The following is a 12,885-nucleotide window of genomic DNA, read 5'->3' on the forward strand; positions in this document are numbered from 1 at the left end:
GCAACAAGTGGAACTACTGAGGGCACGTCCACAACTGATCAGCCTACCACAACTGATGCAACAAGTGGAACTACTGAGGGCACCCCCACAACTGATCAGCCTGTAACAACTGATGCAACAAGTGGAACTACTGAGGGCTTGTCCACAACTGATCAGCCTGGCACAACAGATGCAACAAGTGGAACTACTGAGGGCACGCCCACAACTGATGCAACAAGTGGAACTACTGAGGGCACGCCCACAACTGATCAGCCTACCACAACTGATGCAACAAGTGGAACTACTGAGGGCTTGTCCACAACTGATCAGCCTGGCACAACAGAATCAACAAGTGGAACTACTGAGGGCACGCCCACAACTGATGCAACAAGTGGAACTACTGAGGGCACGCCCACAACTGATCAGCCTACCACAACTGATGCAACAAGTGGAACTACTGAGGGCTTGTCCACAACTGATCAGCCTGGCACAACAGATGCAACAAGTGGAACTACTGAGGGCACCCCCACAACTGATGCAACAAGTGGAACTACTGAGGGCATGCCCACAACTGATCAGCCTACCACAACTGATGCAACAAGTGGAACTACTGAGGGCTTGTCCACAACTGAACAGCCTGGCACAACAGATGCAACAAGTGGAACTACTGAGGGCACCCCCACAACTGTTCAGCCTACCACAACTGATGCAACAAGTGGAACTACTGAGGGCACGCCCACAACTGATCAACCTACCACAACTGATGCAACAAGTGGAACTACTGAGGGCTTGTCCACAACTGAACAGCCTAGCACAACAGATGCAACAAGTGGAACTACTGAGGGCTTGTCCACAACTGATCAGCCTGGCACAACAGATGCAACAAGTGGAACTACTGAGGGCACCCCCACAACTAATCAGCCTACCACAACTGATGCAACAAGTGGAACTACTGAGGGCACCCCCACAACTGATCAGCCTGTAACAACTGATGCAACAAGTGGAACTACTGAGGGCACCCCCACAACTGATCAGCCTGGCACAACAGATGCAACAAGTGGAACTACTGAGGGCACCCCCACAACTGATGCAACAAGTGAAACTACTGAGGGCATGCCCACAACTGATCAGCCTACCACAACTGATGCAACAAGTGGAACTACTGAGGGCTTGTCCACAACTGAACAGCCTGGCACAACAGATGCAACAAGTGGAACTACTGAGGGCACCCCCACAACTGATCAGCCTACCACAACTGATGCAACAAGTGGAACTACTGAGGGCACCCCCACAACTGATCAGCCTACCACAACTTATGCAACAAGTGGAACTACTGAGGGCTTGTCCACATCTGATCAGCCTGTCACAACTGATGCAACAAGTGGAACTACTGAGGGCTTGTCCACAACTGAACAGCCTGGCACAACAGATGCAACAAGTGGAACTACTGAGGGCACCCCCACAACTGATGCAACACGTGGAACTACTGAGGGCACGCCCACAACTGATCAGCCTACCACAACTGATGCAACAAGTGGAACTACTGAGGGCTTGTCCACAACTGATCAGCCTGGCACAACAGATGCAACAAGTGGAACTACTGAGGGCACCCCCACAACTGATGCAACAAGTGAAACTACTGAGGGCATGCCCACAACTGATCAGCCTACCACAACTGATGCAACAAGTGGAACTACTGAGGGCTTGTCCACAACTGAACAGCCTGGCACAACAGATGCAACAAGTGGAACTACTGAGGGCACCCCCACAACTGATCAGCCTACCACAACTGATGCAACAAGTGGAACTACTGAGGGCACGCCCACAACTGATCAACCTACCACAACTGATGCAACAAGTGGAACTACTGAGGGCTTGTCCACAACTGAACAGCCTGGCACAACAGATGCAACAAGTGGAACTACTGAGGGCTTGTCCACAACTGATCAGCCTGGCACAACAGATACAACAAGTGGAACTACTGAGGGCACCCCCATAACTGATGCAACAAGTGGAACTACTGAGGGCACGCCCACAACTGATCAGCCTACCACAACTGATGCAACAAGTGAAACTACTGAGGGCTTGTCCACAACTGAACAGCCTGGCACAACAGATGCAACAAGTGGAACTACTGAGGGCACGCCCACAACTGATGCAACAAATGGAACTACTGAGGGCACGCCCACAACTGATCAGCCTACCACAACTGATGCAACAAGTGGAACTACTGAGAGCTTGTCCACATCTGATCAGCCTGTCACAACTGATGCCACAAGTGGAACTACTGAGGGCTTGTCCACAACTGAACAGCCTGGCACAACAGATGCAACAAGTGGAACTACTGAGGGCTTGTCCACAACTGATCAGCCTGGCACAACAGATGCAACAAGTGGAACTACTGAGGGCACACCCACAACTGATCAGCCTACCACAACTGATGCAACAAGTGGAACTACTGAGGGCACCCCCACAATTGATCAGCCTGTAACAACTGATGCAACAAGTGGAACTACTGAGGGCACCCCCACAACTGATCAGCCTGGCACTACAGATGCAACAAGTGGAACTACTGAGGGCACCCCCACAACAGATGCAACAAGTGGAACTACTGAGGGCACCCCCACAACTGATGCAACAAGTGGAACTACTGAGGGCACCCCCACAACTGATGCAACAAGTGGAACTACTGAGGGCTTGTCCACAACTGATCAGCCTGGCACAACAGATGCAACAAGTGGAACGACTAAGGCCTTGTCCACATCTGATCATCCTGTCACAACTGATGCAACAAGTGGAACTACTGAGGGCTTATCAACAACTGATCAGCCTGGCACAACAGATGCAACAAGTGGAACTACTGAGGGCTTGTCCACAACTGATCAGCCTGGCACAACAGATGCAACAAGTGGAACTACTGAGGGCACCCCCACAACTAATCAGCCTACCACAACTGATGCAACAAGTGGAACTACTGAGGGCACCCCCACAACTGATCAGCCTGTAACAACTGATGCAACAAGTGGAACTACTGAGGGCACCCCCACAACTGATCAGCCTGGCACTACAGATGCAACAAGTGGAACTACTGAGGGCACCCCCACAACTGATGCAACAAGTGGAACTACTGAGGGCTTGTCCACATCTGATCAGCCTGTCACAACTGATGCAACAAGTGGAACTACTGAGGGCTTGTCCACAACTGATCAGCCTGGCACAACAGATGCAACAAGTGGAACTACTGAGGGCACCCCCACAACTGATGCAACACGTGGAACTACTGAGGGCACGCCCACAACTGATCAGCCTACCACAACTGATGCAACAAGTGGAACTACTGAGGGCTTGTCCACAACTGATCAGCCTGGCACAACAGATGCAACAAGTGGAACTACTGAGGGCACCCCCACAACTGATGCAACAAGTGAAACTACTGAGGGCATGCCCACAACTGATCAGCCTACCACAACTGATGCAACAAGTGGAACTACTGAGGGCTTGTCCACAACTGAACAGCCTGGCACAACAGATGCAACAAGTGGAACTACTGAGGGCACCCCCACAACTGATCAGCCTACCACAACTTATGCAACAAGTGGAACTACTGAGGGCTTGTCCACATCTGATCAGCCTGTCACAACTGATGCAACAAGTGGAACTACTGAGGGCTTGTCCACAACTGATCAGCCTGGCACAACAGATGCAACAAGTGGAACTACTGAGGGCACCCCCACAACTGATGCAACACGTGGAACTACTGAGGGCACGCCCACAACTGATCAGCCTACCACAACTGATGCAACAAGTGGAACTACTGAGGGCTTGTCCACAACTGATCAGCCTGGCACAACAGATGCAACAAGTGGAACTACTGAGGGCACCCCCACAACTGATGCAACAAGTGAAACTACTGAGGGCATGCCCACAACTGATCAGCCTACCACAACTGATGCAACAAGTGGAACTACTGAGGGCTTGTCCACAACCGAACAGCCTGGCACAACAGATGCAACAAGTGGAACTACTGAGGGCACCCCCACAACTGATCAGCCTACCACAACTGATGCAACAAGTGGAACTACTGAGGGCACCCCCACAACTGATCAGCCTACCACAACTTATGCAACAAGTGGAACTACTGAGGGCTTGTCCACATCTGATCAGCCTGTCACAACTGATGCAACAAGTGGAACTACTGAGGGCTTGTCCACAACTGATCAGCCTGGCACAACAGATGCAACAAGTGGAACTACTGAGGGCACCCCCACAACTGATGCAACACGTGGAACTACTGAGGGCACGCCCACAACTGATCAGCCTACCACAACTGATGCAACAAGTGGAACTACTGAGGGCTTGTCCACAACTGATCAGCCTGGCACAACAGATGCAACAAGTGGAACTACTGAGGGCACCCCCACAACTGATGCAACAAGTGAAACTACTGAGGGCATGCCCACAACTGATCAGCCTACCACAACTGATGCAACAAGTGGAACTACTGAGGGCTTGTCCACAACTGAACAGCCTGGCACAACAGATGCAACAAGTGGAACTACTGAGGGCACCCCCACAACTGATCAGCCTACCACAACTGATGCAACAAGTGGAACTACTGAGGGCACGCCCACAACTGATCAACCTACCACAACTGATGCAACAAGTGGAACTACTGAGGGCTTGTCCACAACTGAACAGCCTGGCACAACAGATGCAACAAGTGGAACTACTGAGGGCTTGTCCACAACTGATCAGCCTGGCACAACAGATGCAACAAGTGGAACTACTGAGGGCACCCCCACAACTGATGCAACAAGTGGAACTACTGAGGGCACGCCCACAACTGATCAGCCTACCACAACTGATGCAACAAGTGAAACTACTGAGGGCTTCTCCACAACTGAACAGCCTGGCACAACAGATGCAACAAGTGGAACTACTGAGGGCACGCCCACAACTGATGCAACAAATGAAACTACTGAGGGCACGCCCACAACTGATCAGCCTACCACAACTGATGCAACAAGTGGAACTACTGAGGGCTTGTCCACATCTGATCAGCCTGTCACAACTGATGCAACAAGTGGAACTACTGGGGGCTTGTCCACAACTGAACAGCCTGGCACAACAGATGCAACAAGTGGAACTACTGAGGGCTTGTCCACAACTGATCAGCCTGGCACAACAGATGCAACAAGTGGAACTACTGAGGGCACACCCACAACTGATCAGCCTACCACAACTGATGCAACAAGTGGAACTACTGAGGGCACCCCCACAACTGATCAGCCTGGCACTACAGATGCAACAAGTGGAACTACTGAGGGCACCCCCACAACAGATGCAACAAGTGGAACTACTGAGGGCACCCCCACAACTGATGCAACAAGTGGAACTACTGAGGGCACCCCCACAACTGATGCAACAAGTGGAACTACTGAGGGCTTGTCCACAACTGATCAGCCTGGCACAACAGATGCAACAAGTGGAACGACTAAGGCCTTGTCCACATCTGATCATCCTGTCACAACTGATGCAACAAGTGGAACTACTGAGGGCTTATCAACAACTGATCAGCCTGGCACAACAGATGCAACAAGTGGAACTACTGAGAGCAAACCCACAACTGATGCAACAAGTGGAACTACTGAGGGCTTGTCCACAACTGAACAGCCTGGCACAACAGATGCAACAAGTGGAACTACTGAGGGCACCCCCACAACTGATCAGCCTACCACAACTGATGCAACAAGTGGAACTACTGAGGGCACGCCCACAACTGATGCAACAAGTGGAACTACTGAGGGCTTGTCCACAACTGATCAGCCTGGCACAACAGATGCAACAAGTGGAACTACTGAGGGCACCCCCACAACTGATGCAACAAGTGGAACTACTGAGGGCACGCCCACAACTGATCAGCATACCACAACAGATGCAACAAGTGGAACTACTGAGGGCTTGTCCACAACTGATCAGCCTGGCACAACAGATGCAACAAGTGGAACTACTGAGGGCACCCCCACAACTGATCAGCCTACCACAACTGATGCAACAAGTGGAACTACTGAGGGCACCCCCACAACTGATCAGCCTACCACAACTAATGCAACAAGTGGAACTACTGAGGGCTTATCAACAACTGATCTGCCTGGCACAACAGATGCAACAAGTGGAACTACTGAGGGCACCCCCACAACTGATGCAACAAGTGGAACTACTGAGGGCACGCCCACAACTGATCAGCCTACCACAACTGATGCAGCAAGTGAAACTACTGAGGGCTTGTCATCAACTGATCTGCCTGGCACAACAGATGCAACAAGTGGAACTACTGAGGGCACCCCCACAACTGATGCAACAAGTGGAACTACTGAGGGCACGCCCACAACTGATCAGCCTACCACAACTGATGCAACAAGTGGAACTACTGAGGGCTTGTCCACAACTGATCAGCCTGGCACAACAGATGCAACAAGTGAATCTACTGAGGGCACCCCCACAACTGATGCAACAAGTGGAAATACTGAGGGCACCCCCACAACTGATGCACCAAGTGGAACTACTGAGGGCACGCCCACAACTGATCAGCCTACCACAACTGATGCAACAAGTGGAACTACTGAGGGCTTGTCCACAACTGAACAGCCTGGCACAACAGATGCAACAAGTGGAACTACTGAGGGCTTGTCCACAACTGATCAGCCTGGCACAACAGATGCAACAAGTGGAACTACTGAGGGCACCCCCACAACTGATCAGCCTACCACAACTGATGCAACAAGTGGAACTACTGAGGGCACCCCCACAACTGATCAGCCTGGCACTACAGATGCAACAAGTGGAACTACTGAGGGCACCCCCACAACAGATGCAACAAGTGGAACTACTGAGGGCACCCCCACAACTGATGCAACAAGTGGAACTACTGAGGGCACCCCCACAACTGATGCAACAAGTGGAACTACTGAGGGCTTGTCCACAACTGATCAGCCTGGCGCAACAGATGCAACAAGTGGAACTACTGAGGGCTTGTCCACATCTGATCAGCCTGTCACAACTGATGCAACAAGTGGAACTACTGAGGGCTTGTCCACAACTGATCAGCCTGGCACAACAGATGCAACAAGTGGAACTACTGAGGGCACCCCCACAACTGATGCAACACGTGGAACTACTGAGGGCACGCCCACAACTGATCAGCCTACCACAACTGATGCAATAAGTGGAACTACTGAGGGCACCCCCACAACTGATGCAACAAGTGGAACTACTGAGGGCACGCCCACAACTGATCAGCCTACCACAACTGATGCAACAAGTGGAACTACTGAGGGCTTGTCCACATCTGATCAGCCTGTCACAACTGATGCAACAAGTGGAACTACTGAGGGCTTATCCACAACTGATCAGCCTGGCACAACAGATGGAACAAGTGGAACTACTGAGGGCTTGTCCACAACTGATGCAACAAGTGGAACTACTGAGGGCTTGTCCACAACTGAACAGCCTGGCACAACAGATGCAACAAGTGGAACTACTGAGGGCTTGTCCACAACTGATCAGCCTGGCACAACAGATGCAACAAGTGGAACTACTGAGGGCACCCCCACAACTGATCAGCCTACCACAACTGATGCAACAAGTGGAACTACTGAGGGCACCCCCACAACTGATCAGCCTGTAACAACTGATGCAACAAGTGGAACTACTGAGGGCACCCCCACAACTGATCAGCCTGGCACTACAGATGCAACAAGTGGAACTACTGAGGGCTTGTCCACAACTGAACAGCCTGGCACAACAGATGCAACAAGTGGAACTACTGAGGGCTTGTCCACAACTGATCAGCCTGGCACAACAGATGCAACAAGTGGAACTACTGAGGGCACACCCACAACTGATCAGCCTACCACAACTGATGCAACAAGTGGAACTACTGAGGGCACCCCCACAACTGATCAGCCTGTAACAACTGATGCAACAAGTGGAACTACTGAGGGCACCCCCACAACTGATCAGCCTGGCACTACAGATGCAACAAGTGGAACTACTGAGGGCACCCCCACAACAGATGCAACAAGTGGAACTTCTGAGGGCACCCCCACAACTGATGCAACAAGTGGAACTACTGAGGGCACCCCCACAACTGATGCAACAAGTGGAACTACTGAGGGCTTGTCCACAACTGATCAGCCTGGCACAACAGATGCAACAAGTGGAACGACTAAGGCCTTGTCCACATCTGATCATCCTGTCACAACTGATGCAACAAGTGGAACTACTGAGGGCTTATCAACAACTGATCAGCCTGGCACAACAGATGCAACAAGTGGAACTACTGAGGGCTTGTCCACAACTGATCAGCCTGGCACAACAGATGCAACAAGTGGAACTACTGAGGGCACCCCCACAACTAATCAGCCTACCACAACTGATGCAACAAGTGGAACTACTGAGGGCACCCCCACAACTGATCAGCCTGTAACAACTGATGCAACAAGTGGAACTACTGAGGGCACCCCCACAACTGATCAGCCTGGCACTACAGATGCAACAAGTGGAACTACTGAGGGCACCCCCACAACTGATGCAACAAGTGGAACTACTGAGGGCTTGTCCACATCTGATCAGCCTGTCACAACTGATGCAACAAGTGGAACTACTGAGGGCTTGTCCACAACTGATCAGCCTGGCACAACAGATGCAACAAGTGGAACTACTGAGGGCACCCCCACAACTGATGCAACACGTGGAACTACTGAGGGCACGCCCACAACTGATCAGCCTACCACAACTGATGCAACAAGTGGAACTACTGAGGGCTTGTCCACAACTGATCAGCCTGGCACAACAGATGCAACAAGTGGAACTACTGAGGGCACCCCCACAACTGATGCAACAAGTGAAACTACTGAGGGCATGCCCACAACTGATCAGCCTACCACAACTGATGCAACAAGTGGAACTACTGAGGGCTTGTCCACAACTGAACAGCCTGGCACAACAGATGCAACAAGTGGAACTACTGAGGGCACCCCCACAACTGATCAGCCTACCACAACTTATGCAACAAGTGGAACTACTGAGGGCTTGTCCACATCTGATCAGCCTGTCACAACTGATGCAACAAGTGGAACTACTGAGGGCTTGTCCACAACTGATCAGCCTGGCACAACAGATGCAACAAGTGGAACTACTGAGGGCACCCCCACAACTGATGCAACACGTGGAACTACTGAGGGCACGCCCACAACTGATCAGCCTACCACAACTGATGCAACAAGTGGAACTACTGAGGGCTTGTCCACAACTGATCAGCCTGGCACAACAGATGCAACAAGTGGAACTACTGAGGGCACCCCCACAACTGATGCAACAAGTGAAACTACTGAGGGCATGCCCACAACTGATCAGCCTACCACAACTGATGCAACAAGTGGAACTACTGAGGGCTTGTCCACAACTGAACAGCCTGGCACAACAGATGCAACAAGTGGAACTACTGAGGGCACCCCCACAACTGATCAGCCTACCACAACTGATGCAACAAGTGGAACTACTGAGGGCACCCCCACAACTGATCAGCCTACCACAACTTATGCAACAAGTGGAACTACTGAGGGCTTGTCCACATCTGATCAGCCTGTCACAACTGATGCAACAAGTGGAACTACTGAGGGCTTGTCCACAACTGATCAGCCTGGCACAACAGATGCAACAAGTGGAACTACTGAGGGCACCCCCACAACTGATGCAACACGTGGAACTACTGAGGGCACGCCCACAACTGATCAGCCTACCACAACTGATGCAACAAGTGGAACTACTGAGGGCTTGTCCACAACTGATCAGCCTGGCACAACAGATGCAACAAGTGGAACTACTGAGGGCACCCCCACAACTGATGCAACAAGTGAAACTACTGAGGGCATGCCCACAACTGATCAGCCTACCACAACTGATGCAACAAGTGGAACTACTGAGGGCTTGTCCACAACTGAACAGCCTGGCACAACAGATGCAACAAGTGGAACTACTGAGGGCACCCCCACAACTGATCAGCCTACCACAACTGATGCAACAAGTGGAACTACTGAGGGCACGCCCACAACTGATCAACCTACCACAACTGATGCAACAAGTGGAACTACTGAGGGCTTGTCCACAACTGAACAGCCTGGCACAACAGATGCAACAAGTGGAACTACTGAGGGCTTGTCCACAACTGATCAGCCTGGCACAACAGATGCAACAAGTGGAACTACTGAGGGCACCCCCACAACTGATGCAACAAGTGGAACTACTGAGGGCACGCCCACAACTGATCAGCCTACCACAACTGATGCAACAAGTGAAACTACTGAGGGCTTCTCCACAACTGAACAGCCTGGCACAACAGATGCAACAAGTGGAACTACTGAGGGCACGCCCACAACTGATGCAACAAATGAAACTACTGAGGGCACGCCCACAACTGATCAGCCTACCACAACTGATGCAACAAGTGGAACTACTGAGGGCTTGTCCACATCTGATCAGCCTGTCACAACTGATGCAACAAGTGGAACTACTGAGGGCTTGTCCACAACTGAACAGCCTGCCACAACAGATGCAACAAGTGGAACTACTGAGGGCTTGTCCACAACTGATCAGCCTGGCACAACAGATGCAACAAGTGGAACTACTGAGGGCACACCCACAACTGATCAGCCTACCACAACTGATGCAACAAGTGGAACTACTGAGGGCACCCCCACAACTGATCAGCCTGTAACAACTGATGCAACAAGTGGAACTACTGAGGGCACCCCCACAACTGATCAGCCTGGCACTACAGATGCAACAAGTGGAACTACTGAGGGCACCCCCACAACAGATGCAACAAGTGGAACTACTGAGGGCACCCCCACAACTGATGCAACAAGTGGAACTACTGAGGGCACCCCCACAACTGATGCAACAAGTGGAACTACTGAGGGCTTGTCCACAACTGATCAGCCTGGCACAACAGATGCAACAAGTGGAACGACTAAGGCCTTGTCCACATCTGATCATCCTGTCACAACTGATGCAACAAGTGGAACTACTGAGGGCTTATCAACAACTGATCAGCCTGGCACAACAGATGCAACAAGTGGAACTACTGAGAGCAAACCCACAACTGATGCAACAAGTGGAACTACTGAGGGCTTGTCCACAACTGAACAGCCTGGCACAACAGATGCAACAAGTGGAACTACTGAGGGCACCCCCACAACTGATCAGCCTACCACAACTGATGCAACAAGTGGAACTACTGAGGGCACGCCCACAACTGATGCAACAAGTGGAACTACTGAGGGCTTGTCCACAACTGATCAGCCTGGCACAACAGATGCAACAAGTGGAACTACTGAGGGCACCCCCACAACTGATGCAACAAGTGGAACTACTGAGGGCACGCCCACAACTGATCAGCATACCACAACAGATGCAACAAGTGGAACTACTGAGGGCTTGTCCACAACTGATCAGCCTGGCACAACAGATGCAACAAGTGGAACTACTGAGGGCTTGTCCACAACTGATCAGCCTGGCACAACAGATGCAACAAGTGGAACTACTGAGGGCACCCCCACAACTGATCAGCCTACCACAACTAATGCAACAAGTGGAACTACTGAGGGCTTATCAACAACTGATCTGCCTGGCACAACAGATGCAACAAGTGGAACTACTGAGGGTACCCCCACAACTGATGCAACAAGTGGAACTACTGAGGGCACGCCCACAACTGATCAGCCTACCACAACTGATGCAGCAAGTGAAACTACTGAGGGCTTGTCATCAACTGATCTGCCTGGCACAACAGATGCAACAAGTGGAACTACTGAGGGCACCCCCACAACTGATGCAACAAGTGGAACTACTGAGGGCACGCCCACAACTGATCAGCCTACCACAACTGATGCAACAAGTGGAACTACTGAGGGCTTGTCCACAACTGATCAGCCTGGCACAACAGATGCAACAAGTGGATCTACTGAGGGCACCCCCACAACTGATGCAACAAGTGGAAATACTGAGGGCACCCCCACAACTGATGCACCAAGTGGAACTACTGAGGGCACGCCCACAACTGATCAGCCTACCACAACTGATGCAACAAGTGGAACTACTGAGGGCTTGTCCACAACTGAACAGCCTGGCACAACAGATGCAACAAGTGGAACTACTGAGGGCTTGTCCACAACTGATCAGCCTGGCACAACAGATGCAACAACTGGAACTACTGAGGGCACCCCCACAACTGATCAGCCTACCACAACTGATGCAACAAGTGGAACTACTGAGGGCACCCCCACAACTGATCAGCCTGGCACTACAGATGCAACAAGTGGAACTACTGAGGGCACCCCCACAACAGATGCAACAAGTGGAACTACTGAGGGCACCCCCACAACTGATGCAACAAGTGGAACTACTGAGGGCACCCCCACAACTGATGCAACAAGTGGAACTACTGAGGGCTTGTCCACAACTGATCAGCCTGGCGCAACAGATGCAACAAGTGGAACTACTGAGGGCTTGTCCACATCTGATCAGCCTGTCACAACTGATGCAACAAGTGGAACTACTGAGGGCTTGTCCACAACTGATCAGCCTGGCACAACAGATGCAACAAGTGGAACTACTGAGGGCACCCCCACAACTGATGCAACAAGTGGAACTACTGAGGGCACGCCCACAACTGATCAGCCTACCACAACTGATGCAATAAGTGGAACTACTGAGGGCACCCCCACAACTGATGCAACAAGTGGAACTACTGAGGGCACGCCCACAACTGATCAGCCTACCACAACTGATGCAACAAGTGGAACTACTGAGGGCTTATCCACAACTGATCAGCCTGGCACAACA

The 12,885-nt window shown here is 51.4% G+C and overlaps 1 protein-coding gene across 1 annotated transcript in view; it reads left to right on the forward strand.

Moving 5' to 3' along the window:
* LOC136177545 (uncharacterized) overlaps positions 1 to 11,855 on the forward strand; it is a 78,890-nt gene extending 67,035 nt beyond the window's left edge. The window contains exons 2-3 of the mRNA XM_065950989.1: positions 10,076 to 11,381; positions 11,834 to 11,855. Of these exons, the coding sequence (XP_065807061.1) occupies positions 10,076 to 11,381; positions 11,834 to 11,855 (1,328 nt within the window). The remainder of the gene's footprint in view (positions 1 to 10,075; positions 11,382 to 11,833) is intronic.
* The last annotated feature ends 1,030 nt before the right edge of the window (positions 11,856 to 12,885 follow it).

This window comes from Labrus bergylta, chromosome 22 (genome assembly GCF_963930695.1).
Source record: "Labrus bergylta chromosome 22, fLabBer1.1, whole genome shotgun sequence".
Lineage (NCBI taxonomy): Eukaryota > Metazoa > Chordata > Actinopteri > Labriformes > Labridae > Labrus > Labrus bergylta.